Raw genomic sequence first — 21,331 nt, 5'->3', positions numbered from 1 at the left:
GTTTTGATTTGTATTTCTCTGATGACTAAGGATGTTGAACACTTACTTTATTATTATTATTATTATTTTGGTTTTTCGAGACAGGGTTTCTCTGTGGCTTTGGAGCCTGTCCTGGAACTAGCTCTGTAGACCAGACTGGTCTCGAACTCACAGAGATCCGCCTGCCTCTGCCTCCCGAGTGCTGGGATTAAAGGCGTGCGCCACCATCGCCCAGCCAGGAGGTCCCATTTATTAATTGTTTCTCTCAGTGTCTGTGCTGCTGGGGTTATATTTAGGAAGTGGTTCCCTGTGTCAATGTGTTCAAATGTACTTCCCTCTTTCTCTTCTATAAGGTTCAGTGTGGCTGGCTTTATGTTGAGGTCTTTGATCCATTTGGACTTGGGTTTTGTGCGTGGTGATAGATATGGCTCTATTTTCACTCTTCTACATGTTGATATCCAGTTATGTCAGCACCACTCTTCTTCAATATGCTTTCTTGTTTCCATTTTATATTTTTTGCTTCTTTATCAAAGATCAGGTGTTCAAAGATGTATGGACTGATAATCGGGTCTTCTATTTGGTTCCTTTTTTTTTTTTTTTAAGAGAAGGAAATCCCCAGCCCAGGCTGGCATGAAAGCTCAGAGGCCAAGCCTGACAATATGAGTTCAATTCCCAAGACTCACATAGGGAAGGCCGGCATCAACCCCTCAGGTTGTCTTCTGACCGCCACAGACGGCACGTGTGCACATACACAAATAAATAAATATAGCTCACAGGGTGGTAGTGGCACACATCTTTAATCCCAGCACTCGGAAGGCATGCGGATCTCTGAGTTTGAGGCCAGCCTTGTTTACAAAGTGAGTTCCAGGACAGCCAAGACTACACAGAGAAACCCTGTCTTAAAACAAAACAAAAATGTAATAAAAATTTACCCTGGAATTATGACATGAATACTTCTTTGCACTTAACAGTCAGAATGTAGTACTGTATTTTGAGGTAAAATTTGATTTTTTTTAATATTTATTTATTATGTATACAATGTTCTTCTGTCTGTGTGTATGCCTGCAGGCCAGAAGAGGGCACCAGACCTCATTACAGATGGTTGTGAGCCACCATGTGGTTGCTGGGAATTGAACTCAGGACCTTTGGAAGAGCAGGCAATGCTCTTAACCGCTGAGCCATCTCTCCAGCCCCCTAAATTTGATTTCTAAGCTAGACAGCCAGCACTTACTGTAAGTTTATGGAGAGACTGGTAAATGGCTCCTTTAAACGTTTGCCTGCAGCCTAGCTAGAGAAATAGAGTAGTTACTCCATAACTAGTTTGCAGGAATGCTTTGTGTTTAGTCTGAGGCAGCCTTAGCGAGCAAGCTCAGCTGAGCTCTCTGTGGATGGAGTCATTGCATGACAGCGCCTCTCCTTCTTGAGTCCCATACGTCAGGGCCATGTATAACACAGGCTCGTCAGATGGTTTTTATTGACGAGAAATGGCAGGATGGAGACAACAAATCCCACTGAGAAGGTAACACAACTGCTCTCCTCCTCAAGTCCCTTATCGCTGTATTATAACTGGCTCCCTGGCATGTAACAAATTTTAATCTTTTTCCTGTCTTTATATATCTGAGTAGTTTAATTTGAATAATACATCTAAGTACAGCATGTAAATCTGAGTCATACGGTAAATGTCAGCTCCCTTCTAGGCAACAGTTTAAACATGTTCCTAAAATGTCATAAAATATAATTTTGAAAAAGTACTTCGTAAAATTACAGCACAAAACGATAGTGTTTGGGGGCTGGAGGGATGGCTGCCAGTGATGTGCTTGCTGCATGAGGACCTGGGTTCAGATCCCCAGCCCCATCGAAGAAACCAGGCACGGTGGCATAGTAGTGTGTGTCTGTCTCAGTGCTGGGTGCTGGTAAGCCAGCTTGCCAAACTGGTGAGCTCCAGGTTTAGTGAAAGACTCTGTCTCTAAATAAATAAATAAGGTGGACCCTAAGAGAGACATACGTGGTTCTAATCTACATGGGAAATACTGAGTAAATTGGGAGCATGGGGACCATGGGAGAGGGTAGAAGTGGAGGGGAGAGGAGCAGAGGGGAACAGAGAAAAATGTAGAGCTCAATAAAATCAATTAAAAAAAAATAAGGTGGAGGCTAGCAAGACAGTGGGTAAAGAAGCTTATTACCACGACTGCTGACCTGAGTGTGATGTCCAGGATCCACAAGACAGTGGGTAAAGAAGCTTATTACCACGACTGCTGACCTGAGTGTGATGTCCAGGGTCCACAAGACAGTGGGTAAAGAAGCTTATTACCACGACTGCTGACCTGAGTGTGATGTCCAGGATCCACAAGACAGTGGGTAATGAAGCTTATTACCACGACTGCTGACCTGAGTGTGATGTCCAGGGTCCACAAGACAGTGGGTAAAGAAGCTTATTACCACGATGCTGACCTGAGTGTGATGTCCAGGATCCACAAGACAGTGGGTAAAGAAGCTTATTACCACGACTGCTGACCTGAGTGTGATGTCCAGGATCCACAAGACAGTGGGTAAAGAAGCTTATTACCACGACTGCTGACCTGAGTGTGATGTCCAGGATCCACAAAGCGGGAGGAGAGGACCTGTCCTCCGACGTCCACGTGCAAGCTGTGGGGCACATGCACTAAGTCATAGATAAGTAAATGGAATGGGAAAAAATGTAAGGCAAAGAACAAGGAAGGGAGACACCTAGGGTCTGTTTCTGGTGGGCATGCGCGGCACGTGCACACACACACACACCCTGAGTATGCACACTCTGCGATACGTTCTCTTAATTGCAAGATCTAAAGGAGATGACACACTGGAAGTATCTTGTGGGTGTAACCCAGTTGCCCCATGAATAATGGCTCTGCTCATACTGCTGTTACTTGAACACACCCCCACCCCCCTGCTAGGCATACGCTGCTTTTCCCTCTTGAAGTGTGCTGAATTTAATCATAAATCCTGGAGCTTGTTTCTCTCCGCATCCAAGGGGAGAAACTCCTTAAGAAATTCAGCCTGTTAATAAAATACAAAAGTAGCTATTGTTTTTGGAAGTTAGCTCTCACTCCAACCTCCTCCACCTCTATGCTTAGGATCAAATCTCAGGAGCTCACACAGGCTAGATTCTGAGTCTGTGTCAGGGGCTGTTGGAGTGCCTTAGATGAAATAGACAGAATTCTCTTGTCGCAACAACAGTTTCAGATTGTTCCAGGGTGGTAGGCTTCTTCCATGTCCTTTGGTCTCCTCCCCCATCTGGGGGAAGCTGGGTTTTATTTTGCAGGGCTGGGACCTGAATCCAGGTCCTTGTGCAAGCCAGGCAAGTAAGCTACCACTGAGCTGTATCCCCATTCCTTGTTTTTGTTGTTTTGCATTTTAGACAGGGTCTCACTGTGTGGCCCAGGCAGATATGGGACTTGGTGAGGGGGCAGGTGTGAGGGGCAGAGATCAACGTTACGATTCTCTATTGCTTTCTATCCAGTTTTTGAAGACAGGGTGTAATGGTCTGCTCTGTCCCTTTAAGAGACAAGTCATGCTCCGCTGAGGCAAGCTGATCTTCAGCTTCCAGCTTGAGTCCCTCTTCTATCTCCCTCTGGAAGAGGCAGCTTCTGTCTCTCCCTTCTACTCACTTCTCCCCTCCCCCCCTTGTTTCTCTCTCCTCTCTCTCTCTCTCTCTCTCTCTCTCTCTCTCTCTCTCTCTCTCTCTCTTTCTTCTTCCTTCTTCCCTTCCCTTCCATAACCCACTAACTAGATACCCAACCTCACTCTATTGCGTGCCTATCCATGTCTCTGTCTCTTGCCCACCACTGTGTGGCTCCCTGCTCAAGACCAGCCACCTTTGGAGACCTGCAGCAAGGTCTCATGGCCAGACCTGTCTGTCTTTCCTTGTGGAACTCCTGCCCCATTGAGGTCTCTCACCCACCAAGCTGCTTCCTGCCTGGGACTCATGGCCGCTGCAGCCACTCGGGGAACTGCACCGTCCCTGCCTGGGACTGGCTGCTCTCTGGACCTGCTGCCCGCCTCCACGTGCAGTGTGCCACTCCAGAGACCTGCAGCATGGTCTCATGGCCCGCTGCCTACTGCAGCCCCTCGGGGAACCTGCAGCATTTTACTTTTTCCATTACACAGGGTCTCTCATGAAACTGAAACGCACTAATGTGTCTAGATTGGCTGGCCATCAGTCTCTGGTGATCTGCCTACCTAACTCTGCTCCAGCCAGCATTGAGGTGACAGATCCACAAGCTTGGCTTTTTTACAGTGCTGGGGATTCACATTCAAGTTCCCCATGTTGGGTGGCAAGCACTTTACATACTGAGCCATCTCTCTAAGCTCTTTTGGTATCACAAATGTCAAACTGCAGCTGGGCAGTGGTGGCTCACACCTTTAACCCCATGACTCAGGAGGCAGAAGCAGGCAGATTTCTGTGAGTTCAAGGCCAACCTGGTCTAAAAAGCAAGTTCCAGAACAGCAGGGCTACACAGAGAAACCCTGTCTCAAACAACAACAGTAACAAAAACGTAAAACTGCAGAGATGTATCACTTGTGTGGTGGAACTTTTGACATTTCTAAATTTCCATCCCAGTAAGATATCTGACATTGTTCTTGAAGTGGTTTGATAAGAATGACTCAGCCTGGGCGGTGGTGGCGCACGCCTTTAATCCCAGCACTTGGGAGGCAGAGGCAGGTGGATCTCTGTGAGTTCGAGGCCAGCCTGGCCTACAAGAGCTAGTTCCAGGACAGGAACCAAAGATACAGAGAAACCCTGTCTCGAAAAATAAAAATAAAATAAAATAAACCCTTATATTGTATTGCTAGGTATAGAAGTGTAAAGAAAATGATACGTACAAATAGGAAAAAGCTAGGTACGGAGGGAAAGGGATTAAAAGACATGATCTACCAGTTCTGATCTTTTAAAAAAAATCACTTATTTTAAAAATGTGAAGATACTGGGGCTGGAGAAACGACTCCGCAGTTAAGAGCACTGGCTGCTCTTCCAGAGGACCAGGGTTCAGTTCCCAGCAGCCACATGGCAGCTCACAGCTGTTTGTAACTGCGGTTCCAGGGGATCTGACGCCCTCACATAGACACACATGCAGACAAATACATCTTTTTTAAAAAGTGAAGATATGATTTGAATGTGATTGCTGTTATTAATAATTGGCACTGCAAAACTCAAGTTATCGTACTTAGGCCCATGTTATGGTGTTTAAAATATACACACACCCTTGCCTTATCGTCATGCTAACTGAACAAAGTCCAATCCAGTAGACTTTGTCTACTATGGAAAACCAAAACAGGAACCTTAATGTCTAAGCACAATAACTTCTCTCCCAAGTCTGTTGGAAAAGTCTATTGGTTTCAGGGGTTGTTCATGCATAAGACTGCCGAGGTGTGGTGTGCTCTCTGGAAGACAGATGTCCTAATTCAGAGGCCACGCTACATGATGAACACTAAGGGACAATGGCGTATAACAAGGAAACTAGCCGATTACCGATCAGGACAAAGCACTGGTAACCGGAGATGCTTCTGTGCCCGCCTGTCTGAAATCACCTGCACAGCTCTACACTTCCACTGCAGCTGCCCCAGTATTTCCACACAATCTCTGCACCCCGTTTCTTACGGTGAGCATAGATTAACTGAAACATGCAATCTCAATAGTCAACAGAAAAACCAGTTTATAACTCAATTATACAACGGAGCTATCCTTAAACTCACAGTGGGACTGCAGAAATACCTCCTCTTACACCCAGATCTGCAAAGTTCCCCCAAAACCAACAAAGAGACCTAGTCCCATATGTAAAAGCAAAGAGCCTTTATTTTTACACAAGTTTGTGAACTCGGACTCTTTGTGCCCAAAGTATTGGCGTGATCGGAGAGTCCTGAGTACAGTTAGGGTAGGGTTTTTATTTATTTTTTTATTTTTTCGAGACAGGGTTTCTCTGTAGTTTTTGGTGCCTGTCCTGGAACTAGCTCTTGTAGACCAGGCTGGCCTCGAACTCACAGAGATCCGCCTGCCTCTGCCTCCCGAGTGCTGGGATTAAAGGCGTGCGCCACCACCGCCCGGCTGGGTAGGGTTTTTATAATAACAGAGGAATTTTTTTTTTAAGGTTCAGGACCCCTGATCGACAGACTTGTCTAGAGGTGCACTGGCGAATGGGTGTGTGTTGGGCTAAGGGACATCATGTGATCCTATTTACAATAATTGGAACGTTAGGAATTTCCTTTGGATGGTCTGTTCCTCGGTGGAGCATGGGTGGTCTCAGTTTGTGGTCTTTCTTGTTTTGTTTTTTTTAATATTTATTTATTTATTTAGTATACAATATACTTTCTGCGTGTATGCAGAAGAGGGCGCCAGACCTCATTACAGATGGTTGTGAGCCACCATGTGGTTGCTGGGAGTTGAACTCAGGACCTTTGGAAGAGCAGGCAATGCTCTTAACCGCTGAGCCATCTCACCAGCCCCATAAGTATTCTTTTATATTTGTGTGTGTGAACACAATGTACCTGTGGAGGTCAAAGGACAACTTTCAGGAATTGATTCTCTATTTCCATCAAGGATGAAACTCAGGTGTGGTGTGGCAGCAAGCACCTTTACCAGCTGAGCCATCTTAACAGGATTTTTTTTTTTTTTTGGTAAGGGGGTTTTGAGACAGGGTCTTTCTGTTTAACAGTTCTGGATGTCTGGAACTCTCTTTTAGACCAGCCTGGCCTCGAACTCAAAGAGATCCACCTGCCTCTGCCTCCTGAGTGCTGGGATTAACCAAGGCCCGGCTTTAGCAGATTCTTTTTTTTTTTGGTTTTTCGAGACAGGGTTTCTCTGTGGCTTTGTTTTTTTGTTTTTTTGGTTTTTTTTGGTTTTTTCGAGACAGGGTTTCTCTGTGGTTTTTTTTTTGGAGCCTGTCCTGGACCAGGCTGGTCTCGAACTCAGAGATCCGCTTGCCTCTGCCTCCCAAGTGCTGGGATTAAAGGCGTGTGCCACCACCACCCGGCTTTTAGCAGATTCTTTTTGTTTTGTTTTGTTTTGTTTTCGAGACAGGGTTTCTCTGTGGCTTTGGAGCCTATCCTGGAACTAGCTCTGTAGACCAGGCTGGTCTCGAACTCACAGAGATCTGCCTGCCTCTGCCTCCCGAGTGCTGGGATTAAAGGCGTGCGCCACCATCGCCCGGCTTTTAGCAGATTCTTAAAGATGAACTTTGTGTCAGGTACACATACTAACAACTCTCCTGTGATCCCGGCACCTGCGAGGCAGAATCTGGTATCAGGCCTTCAGGGCCATCCACGACTATAGTTTGAGACTAGCCTAGGCCACAGGAGACTTATCTCAAGAAAAAAAAAAAGGAAAAAAAAAGAACCAGGAGAGAAAAGAAAAAGAAACAAAGAAATAATAAATGAGGGTGATGAAACTCCATGGAAATCACTTCTCAGTGACATGTTTGTGGGATGTGGTACATGCACATGTGTACGAGAGAGGCATGTTCTGAGGTCAGAGGTTGACTCAATGTCACTTTTCCATCTTACATATTTTAAAAATGTATTTGCTATGTATGTACCTGAATATTTGAATGTGTACCACGTTGTTATGTATGTACCTGAACATGTGAATGTGTACCACATTGTTATGTATGTACCTGTATATTTGAATGTGTACCACATTGTTATGTATATACCTGTATATTTGAATGTGTACGTTGTTATGTATGTACCTGAATATGTGAATGTGTACCACGTTGCTATGTATGTTCCTGAATATTTGAATGTGTACCACGTTGCTATGTATGTACCTGAATATTTGAATGTGTACCACGTTGTTATGTATGTACCTGAACATGTGAATGTATACCACGTTGCTATGTATGTACCTGAATATTTGAATGTGTACCACGTTGCCCAGGTGCCGAGGAGGCCAGAGAAGGGCATCAGAACCCTTGTTCTGAGAGTTACAGGCAGCTGTAAGCCATTGCTGTGGGTTCTCTGGAAAAGCAGCAAGTGCTCTTAATCGCTGAGCTGTCTCTCCTGCCCCCACCTTAATTTTCAAGACAAGATCTACCATTAAGCCTGGAACTTGCCATTTCACCTAGCCAGCGAGTCTTGGTTCTGCCTAATGCAGCAACCCAGGACTGGGGTTGTAGGTTAGGTTCATGTCTCCACATCACACATGGATCCCAGAGTCGTTACTAACTTAGCCATCTGCCCAGGCCTGGACGTTTTTCATCAAACAAGCAAACAAAATCTTCTAATTTTATAATATTCTATAAAATCAACTATAATTGGAAGTAGAAACAATATGTTTAACTTGACCCTCAATATGCTGATTTTCCCAAGTTCTAGGCATGAATTCGCATCCCACAATCTGCTTCCAAGTACCACACACAGCCGGGCGGTGGTGGCGCACGCCTTTAATCCCAGCACTTGGGAGGCAGAGGCAGGCGGATCTCTGTGAGTTCGAGACCAGCCTGGTCTACAAGAGCTAGTGCCAGGACAGGCTCCAAAGCCACAGAGAAACCCTGTCTCGAAAAAAAAAAAAAAAAAAACCAAGTACCACACACCTCCATCAATACCCTTGAAGTTAACAGTTGGCTGTAAAGGCTTCTAATTTTTCAACAATTTTATTTTTAGATTTATTGGGTGTGGGGTTCTTGCAGGAGTCAAGTCTCTGCTTCCACCCTGTGGAACGAAGGTCATCAACCTTGGTGGGACGTCACCTGACCAGCTCCAATAATTTAAAAAAATTAATTTTGGGAAAAATCTATTTTAGCCATACTGTCTTTAAGAAACAATGGAGAGGGCTGGAGAGATGGCTCAGAGGTTAGGAGCATTGCCTGCTCTTCCAAAGGTCCTGAGTTCAATTCCCAGCAACCACATGTGGCTCACAGCCCTCTGTAATAGGGTCAGGTGCCCTCTTCTGGCCTGCAGGCATACACACAGCCAGAATATTGTATACATAATAAATAAATAAATAAATAAATAAATAAATAAATAAGATGCCCAAGTCTACTCTTCTAAAAAAAAGAAAAAAAAAAGAAAAGAAAGAAACAATGGAGATATTTAGGAAATCAGACAAACCCTGTATGGGAAGAAATGACTACAAACTTTGCTTCTGAAAAGAATTTTTCAAAAAATTCAAACCAGGCCTAAAAATCCCAGCACTTGGGAGACAAAGGCAGGCAGATCTCTTTGAATTCAAGGATAGCCTGGTCTACATAGTGAGTTTCGGAACAGCCAGAACTACAAAACAAAAAAAACAAAAAAAAAGAACAGTCTCAAAAAAAAAAAAACCCAAAATAATTTAAATTAAAAAATAAATAAAAATTTAAAGCTGAATGAGTGCCAGAAAGCCTTAAGGATTTAATTTTCCTATTTTACGTTCTGGGGGGGGGGGGGGTGCCTGTGAGTGCAGGTGTCCCACAGCCAGTGTTAGATGGAACTGGAGTTGCAGCTGACTGTGTGCCAGCTGTGGGTGCTGGGACTCAAACCCAGGTCCTCCAGAAGAGCAGTACACGCTCTTAACCACTGAGCCACCTCTCCAGCGCAAGTCTTTTGCTTTTTAAAAAGTATTGTTGAGGGCTGGAGAGATGGCTCAGTGGTTAAGAGCATTGCCTGCTCTTCCAAAGGTTCTGAGTTCAATTCCCAGCAACCACATGGTGGCTCACAACCATCTGTAATGAGGTCTGGTGCCTTCTTCTGGCCTGCAGACATACACACAGACAGAATATTGTATACATAATAAATAAATAAATATTTTTTAAAAAAAAGTATTGTTGAGCCGGGCGGTGGTGGCGCACGCCTTTAATCCCAGCACTCGGGAGGCAGAGTCAGGCGGATCTCTGTGAGTTCGAGACCAGCCTGGTCTACAAGAGCTAGTTCCAGGACAGGCTCCAAAACCACAGAGAAACCCTGTCTCGAAAAACCCAAAAAAGCCGGGCGATGGTGGCGCACGCCTTTAATCCCAGCACTCGGGAGGCAGAGGCAGGCGGATCTCTGTGAGTTCGAGACCAGCCTGGTCTACAGAGCTAGTTCCAAAGCCATAGAGAAACCCTGTCTCAAAAAACTAAAAGAACCCAGCACTCGGGAGGCAGAGGCAGGCGGATCTCTGTGAGTTCGAGACCAGCCTGGTCTACAAGAGCTAGTTCCAGGACAGGCTCCAAAACCACAGAGAAACCCCGTCTCGAAAAACCAAAAAAAAAAAAAAAAAAACTAAAAGAAAAAACTAAAAAAAAAAAACCCCAAAAAATAAAATAAAATAAAAAAATAAAAAGTATTGTTGATATCATGTTCAAAGACAGCCCTGGCTGTCACCCAGAACCAACAGGAAACGCAGCCAGCTTGGGGAGAGCGCTTCTTCAGAACCTAAAACTCCTGAAACTGTAACCGACAGCCTTGAGGAAGGGTCAGAACCGGGTGAGCAAACCTCTCTGGGAGCATCTTAGCTGAGGTGCTGGGAGCAGGTGGTTTCCAAAATAGAGAGGATCATTTACCCTCTCCAGCACTCAGATTGTTTAAACAAAGGATTCAGTTGCCAAGAAGCAGCATGTGCCCAATAGACTAGTTTAACAGCAAATCTATCTAACCAGTACTAATGCCCCAGAATCTGTCTCCAAGCCAAGGCCACGCCTGAGTGATGCTGTGGCTAGTTTCCTGTCTATACAGACACCTCCCAAAGGCGTCACCTGCTCAGAATCATCTCCATGATCAAGTTGGTTATTTCCTATTCTCCTTCCTCAATTAAAGAGTTTTGGTCACTGAATTTTGCTTTTAGACAGTTCTTAAAGGCTGTGAGAAAAAGCAAGGTGTGGTGGCCCACACTTATAATCCCAGCACTCAGGGGGCTGAGGCAAGCAGATTGTGAGGACAAGGGAGAGTCAAAATCAGCCAGGGCTATTTAATAAACCTTAATAAAAAAAACATTAAAAAAAAATAAAAGGCTGGGCTGGAGAGATGGCTCAGCGGTTAAGAGCATTGCCTGCTCTTCCAAAGGTCCTGAGTTCAATTCCCAGCAACCACGTTGTGGCTCACAACTCTCTAGTCAGGTCTTGTGCCCTCTTCTGACCCGCAGGCATACACGCAGACAGAATATTGTATACATAATAAATAAGTATTTAAAAAAAATAAAAGGCCACTAGGAGTGTGTTAGAGATACAAATCTTGCCTGTGTGATGGTGTATGCCTGACCCGAGGCAAAAGGTTCACAGAGCTCTAGGCCAGCCTTATAAAAGTTACAGGAACAGTTCAATGGGTTAAGAATACTACACTTACAGGGGACCCAGCACCCACAGCAAGCCACTCACAACCACCTGATCCAGCTCTAGATCTGACACCCTCTTCTGGCCTCCATGCATGTACACACATGGTGTACGCCCACACAGGCACCCAAATACACATAAATAGAACATAAATCTTTTCCTCAGAAAGAAAAAAGAGAGGACATGGTTGGTGGTCCATGCCTTTAAATCCCAGCACTTAGGGGGCAGAGGCAGGTGGATCTCTGTGAGTTTGAGGCCAACCTGAACTACATAGTGAGCTCCAGGATAGCCAAAGCTACATAGTGAGACCCTGTCTCAAAAAAAAAAAAATATTTACCAATAGCCAAAACTTTCAACCATAAAAAAAAAAAATCCTCTCAAGTCCAAATGGATCAAAGACCTCAACATAAAGCCAGTCACACTGAACCTTATAGAAGAGAAAGTGGGAAGTACACTTGAACGCATTGGCACAAGGGAACCACTTCCTAAATATAACCCCAGCAGCACAGACACTGAGAGGAATAATTAATAAATGGGACCTCCTGAAACTGAAAAGCTTCTGTAAAGCAAAGGACATGGTCAACAAGACAAAACAACAGCCTACAGAATGGGAAAAGATCTTCACTAACCCCACATCAGACAGAGATCCGATCTCCAAAATATACAAAGACATCAAGAAATTGGACACCAAAAGATCATATAATCCAATTTAAAAAAAAATGGAGTACAGAGCTAAACAGAGAACTCTCAACAGAGGAATCTAAAATGGCTGAAAGACACTTAAGGAAATGTTCAACATCCTTAGTCATCAGAGAAATGCAAATCAACTCTGAGATTCCATCTTACACCTGTAAGAATGGCCAAGATCAAAACTACTGATGACAACTTATGCTGGAGAGGTTGTGGGGAAAAGGAAACACTTCTGCATTGCTGGTGGGAATACAAGCTGGTCCAACCCCTTTGGATGTCAGTGTGGCGATTTCTCAGAAAATTAGTTAACAACCTTCCTGACGACCCAGTAATACTACTTTTGGGTATATATGCAAAGGATGCTCAATCGTGCCACAAGGACATGTGCTCAACTATGTTCATAGCAGCTTTGTTTGTCATAGCCACAACCTGGAAACAACCTAAATGCCCTTTGACCAAAGAATGGATAAGGAAAATGTGGTACATTTACACAGCAGAAAAAAATAACATTTTGAATTTTGCAGGAAAATGAATGGAACTAGAAAACATTATTTTGAGTGAGGTAACCTAGATACAGAAAGATGATTATCACATGTACTCACTCAAAGGTGGTTTTTAAACATAAAGCAAAGAAAGCCAGCCTACAAAACACAATCGCAGAGACCTTAGACAACAATGAGGATACTAAGAGAGACTTACATTGATCTAATCTCCATGGGAAGTACAAAGTATAAAAAGACAAGATCTCCTGAGTAAATTGGGAGCTGGGGATCTTGGGGGTGGATTGAAGGGGGGGAGGGAGGCAGGGAGGGAAGCAGGGAAAAATGTTGAGCTCAATAAATATCATGGAAAAAATAAATAAATAAAAACAAAACAAAATATCCTCCATACCAGTCATCTTTGAGTCACTAAAATAAACCGAATACCTGCAATGGGCTATTTATGAAGAGAAACAGCTCAGTGCTGGAGGTACAGGACAGTAACAGGGCATCGGCTCCATTAAGTCAGAGCTGGAGCATGTTAACTTTTTTCTTCTTTTGTTCTGAGACAGCTTTTCTTTGTGTAACAGCCCTGGCTGTCTTGGAACTCACTTTGTAGACCAGGCTGGCCTTGAACTCAGAGATCCACGTGGCTAAAGATTTCCCATTATATCTCATCTCTGTTTTCTTAATGGTTTATTTCCTTTTACATGCATTAGTGTTTGCCTACATGTATGTTAGGTCCCCGGAACTGGAGTTACTGACAGTTGTGAGAAGCCATGTGAGTGCTGGGAACTGAACCCACGTCCTCTGGAAGAACAGCGAGTGCACCTAACTGCTGAGCTACCTCTGTAGCGCCATGTCTCATCTTAAAGTTAGAAATTCCCATCACAAGAACTGAAGGGGGCACAAGCCATAACCAAACCAAATTACTCTAATTCAAATACTGTGTTGTTTTCAACCTCAAAGACCAGTATTTTAATAACACAGAGGTCTGGTTAGTCAAAGGGACCTGAGACTGTGATTTTTACTTTAATATCTTATATTGAAATTTATAAATTCACTTAACATTTTTTTTTTTGAGACAGGGTTTCTCTGTAGTTTTGGAGCCTGTCCTGGAACTAGCTCTTATAGACCAGGCTGGTGTCAAACAAAGATCCGCCTGCCTCTGCCTCCCGAGTGCTGGGATTAAAGGCATGTGCCACCACCTGGCTATTTAACATTGTTCTGTCTATTCAAAATGCATTCCTGCTTTACAAAAAGAGCATTTATCCGCGCCACAGAAAAACCCCTCACAAGTACTACGTCCCTGCTTCCATTTCAGTGCAGGGGATGCTCTTCTTGGGCCTTTACTTCCCAGGGAAATCAGCACTCAGGTCTACTCATCCAATCTGACCTACACAAAAACTTAACACACACACATCCCACTGTGCTTCTGAACTCCTATAATATCATCAACTTACAATAGAAACAATTAACACAAAACCAAACAGTGGAGTCCTCTGGAGTAAGCCTGTCCGCAGGCTCGGCCTCTCACTGGGGGGCCGAGAGATGTCCTTGAATCAGGTCCCGAATGCGGGACAGAATGATCTCGTTGGAGCTGCTGCAATTTTCTGGAGCATAGGGTGGGTCGACAGTCAGAACCCCAGCCACACACAGTGTCCTTGGTGCATCTCCCTGCTCGGTGACAGGGATGTGGTTCTTCTCCAGCCATTTCTTCAGGCTGTTCTTTCGCTTTTCCAGATCCTCGGGGCTGTATCCTTCACAATCGACGGATGTGAACAAACGCATCAGCTTCTCCCTCACTTTGTGGTCCCCTTCACTCACAACTTCCACAGTCTGCACAGAATGCCCCATAACTCCAGTCACAGACAAGCTGCCATCTTCAAGGAAGGTCACGAGGACAATACTTTAAAGAAAAATAAGTTCAGAACAGATTTGTAAAAGAAAAACCTCAAGAACTATAAAGAAGCAATGGGACATCACCAACCCAAACAGGTCACCTGAACAAGAGCGAACTGTCCCAAATGCTTTTACTTATTCCACAAGCATTCACTGACATCCTAAACATCCAAACATTTTGCCTAGAGAATCAGCACAGGACACAGCTAATGTAGTAGCTATAGTGTGAGCGGGTCAGGGTGGGGCTGAAGTGTCTGTAGTTCAACGGCAGAGGGCATGCTTAGCGTTTGTAAGGTACTGGGGTTTGCTAGCCACTTCCAAACAAAGCGGGTTTGGGGTTTTTTTGTTTGTTTTTAAAGATTTATTTATTTACTATGTATATAGTGTTCTGTCTGCATGTATGCCTGCAGGCCAGAAGAAGACACCAGATCTTATTACAGATGGTTGTGAACCACCATGTGATTGCTGGGAATTGAACTGAACTCAGAATCTTTGGAAGAACAGGCAGTGCTCTTAAACGCTGAGCCATCTCTCCAGCCCTGTTTGTTTTGTTTTTGTTTTGAGGGGGGAGGTGAGACTTTTGTGTGTTGCTCTGGCTGTCCTGGAACTTGTTTTATAGATCAGACTGGCCTTGAATTCACAGGGATCCGCTGGCCTCTGTCTCCCAAGTGCGACAAATGAAGATTAAAAAAAAAAAAGTTATAGCAAGGTGGCCAGTTGGACTAGGCATAGTGAGAAACCCTGCCTCTCCATACAGGAGGAGAGTACGTGAGGAAGACAGTGGACATCAATCTCAGGCCCTATCTACTCACGCACATATGTCCAACCTTACCTGCACACATACCAGACTTGAAAATGTCTACATACCTGGCGGTGGTGGCACACACCTTTAGCTTTTAATTCCAGCACTCGAGAGGCAGAGGTAGGGGGAGCACGGATCAGAGATCCATGAGTTCAAGGCCAGCCTGGTCTACAAGAGCTAGTTAGTTCCAGGACAAGCTCCAAAGCTATACAGAGAAATCCTGTCCTTAAAAAAAAAAAGAGAGAGAGAGAGAGAGAGAGAAACAAAACAAAAAGCATACATAGGGCTGGAGAGATGGCTCAGTGGTTAAGAGCATTGCCTGCTCTTCCAAAGGTCCTGAGTTCAATTCCCAGCAACCACATGGTGGCTCACAACCATCTGTAATGAGATCTGGTGCCCTCTTCTGGCCTGCAGGCATACACGTAGAAAGAATAAATATTAAAAAAAAAAAGCATACATATACCACATACACATAAACCTGTTAAAAAAGGTAAACTTTAAATATGCAAAGTAGACCAAAGAAAACAACAAAGCATAAAATTAAAGGGATTAAAGAAAATTTTAAAAACTAAAAATTAAAACCAAAGTCCTATCATCGAGCCTGGATGGCAAGTGGGTCAGAACCGATGGTAGAGCACACATCTCCACGTAGGAGACCCTAGGTTCAATCCCCAGCAAATACCCACACCCCACTCAGGCAAGACAGACGGAAAGGACACAACATTAGGAATACGGCAACACTGCTTAATATACTACAAACAAATCTCTGACAATAATTCTGAAGCTCAGTCTGAACTCCCAGGACAGACCTTAGTGGCAAAGACCTACAATCCCAGCTATTTATTCTTTTATTTTTTCGGTTTTTCGAGACAGGGTTTCTCTGTAGCTTTGGAGCCTGTCCTGGAACTAGCTCTTGTAGACCAGGCTGGCCTCGAACTCCCAGAGATCCACCTGCCTCTGCGTCCCGAGTGCTGGGATTAAAGACCTGCGCCACCAGAGAATGTCTATTTTCTATTCCTATAGCTGTCTAGTTTGCTACAGTACACACAGTAAAACAGCACTTCTCATGTGCAAATAACCTGCCTTTAATCACCTGTCTTCTAACACTGGATATCTAGGCAGTACCTGGGGCTCTCACTTCCAGAAATAAGGTGCATACTCACTTGGCAGAGACTGGGTCTGTAGTCACAAGCCAGCCCTTATACTCCTTCTTCTCACTGGCTACCACTCTGACTTCTTTATAAACGTAGTCTTGCCATTCTAAGGGGCTTTTCTTCATCCATTCACTCATGGTTACCGGCTGGCTAGATCTAAAACCATTTGAGTTAATCACTATGCATATTCCACACAAGCAAATATCTTAACCTCTAATCTCCCTTCTGACGTCTGTAATTTGCCTCAAGTTTCTCTCTTTTTTTCTGTCTTTCTTTTTTTTTCTGTGTAGTCCTGGTTAACAAGTTTCTTTTTTTTTTTTTTTTTTTTTTTTTTTGGTTTTTCGAGACAGGGTTTCTCTGTGGCTTTGGAGCCTGTCCTGGAACTAGCTCTGTAGACCAGGCTGGTCTCGAACTCACAGAGATCCACCTGCCTCTGCCTCCCAAGTGCTGGGATTAAAGGCGTGCGCCACCATCGCCCGGCAACAAGTTTCTTAATCTTAATACAAGTAAGTACTAATACATAGAGCTGGTTTAGTAGTTTACATTACACCTACAGTCCTACCTACTAGTAACACTGAGATAAGTCTGAGACCAGCCTGGTTAACACAGTGTGGATCTCCAGTCTCAAATGGAACAACAGACTGCCCATTTTTAATATAAGTAACTGGAGAATTCTTGAGGATGTTTTGTTTTTTACCATATCCGGAAAAAGAAAAATTATTTATAATTTAGCCTGAGCTACGGTAATACCGATGGCCGCAGAAGCAATTCTGAAACTCCTCTCGCATGTCCCTTTACCCTGCTCTCCCAATTCCAGATACGGCTTTCAATCTGGCTTTGAACTCTGGATGATACTCAAATCCTCAGCTGTTTTCCTTAGATAAAAGGATTTGCTCTAAACCCCGAATAGGCATAACTGATGCGGAATTGTCGGATTCCCACCTACTCTCTCTAGATCAGAATTTCCGCGCACCAGCTGCTGGTTCCAGACAACCCGAGAAAACGCCGCAGACACGCATAGCTACGACCCCACCAGGCTTGCACGCCGCCGACCCGCCTTGAGTCGGCCCGCCTGAGCCCAGCATGCTTTGCGCTTGATGTCATTTCCTTCCCCCAGAATCCTCCGCTCTGTAGTCCTTTGCCTCCGTCCTTGCTACGGGGAGGAGTCACCGGAGCTGCAGTTTGGGTGCTAGGAAACCTGAGTTCTCGCGGCCACCGTGAACAGTTCAAGTTATCTTTATAAGAGGAAAATATGCGTACCACGCTCTCAGAGCAAGTGTGTATAAAAATGCGCTTTTGCCATGGATTCAAGACAAAGCCCTCCCTGGGTAAATCTTAGAGCTCTAGAAGCTGAAGTGAATGGCATGGATTCTCGTTTGGGGCAGTTAAAATGCGTTCGCCTTTGGGACTTGCAGGCAGCCCGATTCGAGGGCGGTGCGGAAGCTGGAACGATCAGCGTTGAATTGGGTTGAATGCCGTCGCTCATTATAAACCTCTTTGGTGGAAAAGGATATAGCCCTTGCTTCTGCTTCAGGTTTCTGGGCACGTAGTTAATTGGACTGTGACATACTGCAGACTCCTTTTTCGACACTGATACTGAAAAGTGGTACAAGGATCCTGCCTATGGGGGGGGGGGGAACCAAGGGTGATTAAAACAAAAAACAAAACAGAAAACTTCAAGGAGCAGAAACATTAAAAAAGAATCTCCTTTTTATTACTATGTGGACTTCCGTATCAAATAATCCTCTCAAAACCTTCACTGATTGAATGACTGACTGCTTATATTAATGTGGTTTCCATGGATTAAGTTAGACTTTGCCAGTTAAAACCCTCTGTAAATCTACAAAGCTAATGTAAATTCCAAGTTATTAGAGTGTGGGAGGAAATGTTTGACCTTTTAAAAACCCAGAATAAAAGAGCCAATTTGTGACAATTGTTCACTTGCATTTTAAGCGTTTTGTTTTGTTTTGTTTTTTCTGTAGCTTTGGAGCCTGTTCTGTAACTCTGTAGGCCAAGCTGGCCTCAAACTCACAGATTCGCCTGCTTCTGCCTCCTGAGTGCTGGGATTAAAGGTGTGTGCCACCACCACCCAGTTTAAACTTTTACTGCAAAATATAAGGTTTGACGTACGTTTTCTTTTTTTTTTTAAATATTTATTTATTTATTATGTGTACAGCATTCTCCATATGTGCCTGCAAGCCAGAAGGGGGTGCCAGGTCTCATTATAGATGGCTGTGAGCCACCATATGGTTTCTGGGAATTGAACTCAGGACCTCTGGAAGAGCAGTCAGTGCTCTTAACCACTGAGCCATATCTCCAGCCCCGTACGTTTTCTTTTGAGTACTGTTTTGTTCTTTCGAGACAAGGTCATTCCCCTACCCTTTCCAAACTATCAGAAATTTAAGTTGCATTTGAGTTACACGAGGTGCACAGGCCTTTAATCCTAGTTTTTGGGAAGCAGAGGTAGGCGAATGTTTGAGAGTTCAAGACCAATTGGCCTACATACCAGCCCTGTCACTAAAAACTAAAACAAAAAAAAAATCAATTTCAAGTATTGTGTAGCAACTACAAAGTATTGTAGCTTTTTCTGTTTGTTCTGTGTGTACCAGCCAATAGAAGTGTCTCTGTTGGGAAGGACCCTCACCCCAATTGGTACAGGACGTATCCAGACAGCAAACTCTCAACACAAAGGTGATTTATTATTCCAGAGGGGCCAGTGGGGTGGGGAGGCTGCAAAGGCAGCAGTAGCTGCAGAAAGCAACCAACAAGCAGGTGTTTTTTCCAAGAGTCGGGGTTTTGTTTTGTTTTTTCATTTGTTGAAACAGGGTTTTTCTGTGTAACCCCAGAACAGGGGTTCCTGTTTTGGAACTAGCTCTTGTAAACCAGGTTGGCCTCAAATTCATAAAGATCCGCCTGCCTCTGCCTCTGTCTTCCTGGGATTACAGGTGTGCGCCATCACTGCCTGGCCCAAGAGTTGGTTTTTAAAGGGAAGTGGGGGAGGGGGGAGCTGGGAGAGTCTGTGCTAGGGTGAGTTGGTAAGTCCTGATTGGACATACTAGCCAAATAATGAATTTTGATTGAATCCTTGGTTTGTTTGCTTGCTTGCTTGTTTTATGTCTTTTTTGTTGTTGTTGTTGTTGTTCTTGTTTTGTTCTCCAAGACAGGGTTTCTCTGTGTAACTGTGGAGCTTGTCCTGGAACTAGCTCTATAAACCAGGAACTCACCGAGATCCTCCTGCCTCTTCCTCTCAAGTGCTGGGATTAAAGAAAGGCGTGCTCCACAACCACCCAGCTTGATTGATTGCTGGATTTTGATGTTTTGTCTCAGGAGTGAGTTAGTGGCCAAATAAGGGGATGAATTTTGGAAGTTAGCTTGAGGACTGTAAACTAACGGTTTTAGCAAGGGGGAGAAGGATAACAGGCAAACCCTGTTGGGTGCCATGTTTGCTATGCCGAGGCTTGGTAGAACTCTTCAGTCTCTAATGCTTAGTCATCAAGAATACATTGATGAGGGCCTAAAAATGGCTGCATGGATAAAGTATTTGCGTAATGGTGGTGGTCATTTGTTTCCCCCAGGAAGGGGAAACAAGGATTCCTAGGGCTCCCTTTGTCAAATTCTGGAACAATGAGGTTCTGTCTCAAAGGTGGTGGGTGGATTTCCTGAGAATGACACCTGAGATTGCCCCCACCCCCACAGAAAGAGAAAGGGAGAGACAAAGAGAGAAAACAAATTTAGGAAATTTAGGAAAAGAATACATTAGGAGGCTGGAGAGATGGCTCAGTGGTTAGGAACATTGGCTGTTCTTCAGAGGACCAGGATTCAATCCTCAGCATCCACATGGCGGCTCACAATTGTAACTCCCAGGAGCTGACACTCTTGGCAACCAGGGACAACAGGCACCTATGTGGTGCTCAGACATACATACAAGCAAAACACTCGGTCATGTAAAATTTTTATTTTTAAAGGATACAATGGACTGGGGTGACGGCCGTTAGCATTGATACAGTGGACTGTGGTGACGGCTGTTAGTAAAGTGCTTGCTTGCACCAAAAGCATGAGAAGCCAGATGAGGCCCTGTAGTTCAGTGAGACTGCTCAGTGGTTAAAGGAACTTGCTACACTATCCCTGATGACCTGCGTTTGATCTCTGGGACATTTGTGGAAGGAACGAACTACAAGTTTTGTGACTTCCAGAAGTACACTCAAGAACACACACACACACAACTGTTTTAGGTTGGGTGTGGTGGTGCACACCTTTAATCCCAGCAGTAGGGAGGCAGAGGCCAGCCTGGTCTGCTTATTGAGTTCCAGGCCAGCCAAAGTCACATAGTATGACCCTGTCTCTAAAACCAAGGTAGAGAGTTTGTGAGATGGTTCACTGTGTAAAGTCGTTTTGAAGCACAAGGAGGCCCTGATTTTGGATCCTCTGCACCCACATACAAGCCTGGCATGGCAATGTGCTTCTGTAACCGCAGGGGTTGGGGACCTTGACTGGCAGATTCCAGGCCTGCGGCCAAAGCAGCAAGGTCCTAGCTCTGTGAGTTCTGTCTCAGAAAATAAAGTAGAAACTAGGTGTAATGGCTCATGCCTTAAATCCCAGCCCTTGAGAGGCAGAGGCAGGTGGAGCTCTGTGCGTTTGAAGCCAGTCTGATCTATATTATTGAGTGCCAGGATAGCCAGAACTACATGTGAGACCCTATCTATAATAATAATAATAAAAAGAAGTGATTGAGGAAGACATTTTAATGTCTGTATCGTATATGTGCCTGGCAGGCCAGCACACATGCATACCTGCATATAACACACAAAGCTGTGGCCAGCACACATGCATACCTGCATATAACACACACAAAGCTGTGGCCAGCACACATGCATAACTGTATGTAACACACACAAAGCTGTGGCCAGCACACATGCATACCTGCATGTAACACACACAAAGGTGTGGCCAGCACACATGCATACCTGCATATAACACACACAAAGGTGTGGCCAGCACACATGCATACCTGCATGTAACACACACAAAGGTGTGGCCAGCACACATGCATACTGCATGTAACACACA

The 21,331-nt window shown here is 44.5% G+C and overlaps 1 protein-coding gene across 3 annotated transcripts; it reads right to left on the bottom strand.

Moving 5' to 3' along the window:
* Positions 1-13,834: 13,834 nt before the first annotated feature.
* Gemin6 (gem nuclear organelle associated protein 6) lies at positions 13,835-17,352 on the bottom strand. 3 transcript variants are annotated; one of them, XM_075955279.1, is made up of 3 exons: positions 17,211-17,352; positions 16,274-16,420; positions 13,835-14,315 (listed from the first exon to the last, which is right to left on the bottom strand). In XM_075955279.1, the coding sequence occupies exons 2-3, from the start codon at positions 16,399-16,401 to the stop codon at positions 13,940-13,942; spliced, it is 504 nt and encodes a 167-aa protein (XP_075811394.1). In that variant the 5' UTR covers positions 16,402-16,420; positions 17,211-17,352; the 3' UTR covers positions 13,835-13,939. The 3 variants fall into 3 exon arrangements, with proteins under 3 accessions (XP_075811394.1, XP_075811393.1, XP_075811395.1); XM_075955278.1 differs by having other exon boundaries at positions 17,207-17,333; XM_075955280.1 differs by having other exon boundaries at positions 17,238-17,333.
* Between the last annotated feature and the right edge of the window lie 3,979 nt (positions 17,353-21,331).

The sequence above is a fragment of the Microtus pennsylvanicus genome, chromosome 21 (assembly GCF_037038515.1).
Source record: "Microtus pennsylvanicus isolate mMicPen1 chromosome 21, mMicPen1.hap1, whole genome shotgun sequence".
NCBI classification, from domain to species: Eukaryota; Metazoa; Chordata; class Mammalia; order Rodentia; family Cricetidae; genus Microtus; species Microtus pennsylvanicus.
Note: the sequence above shows the minus strand (reverse complement) of the source record. Positions and strands in the feature narration are given on the sequence as shown.

What these genes read in the sequence shown, in the direction of transcription:
- Gemin6 (XM_075955279.1), bottom strand. Translation starts at nt 16,401, where the DNA reads ATGAGTGAATGGATGAAGAAAAGCCCCTTAGAATGGCAAGACTACGTT. An exon ending in ACAGACCCAGTCTCTGCCAA is followed by an intron (nt 14,316 to 16,273) that starts GTGAGTATGCAC and finishes TTTTCTTTAAAG; the next exon opens with TATTGTCCTCGTGACCTTCC.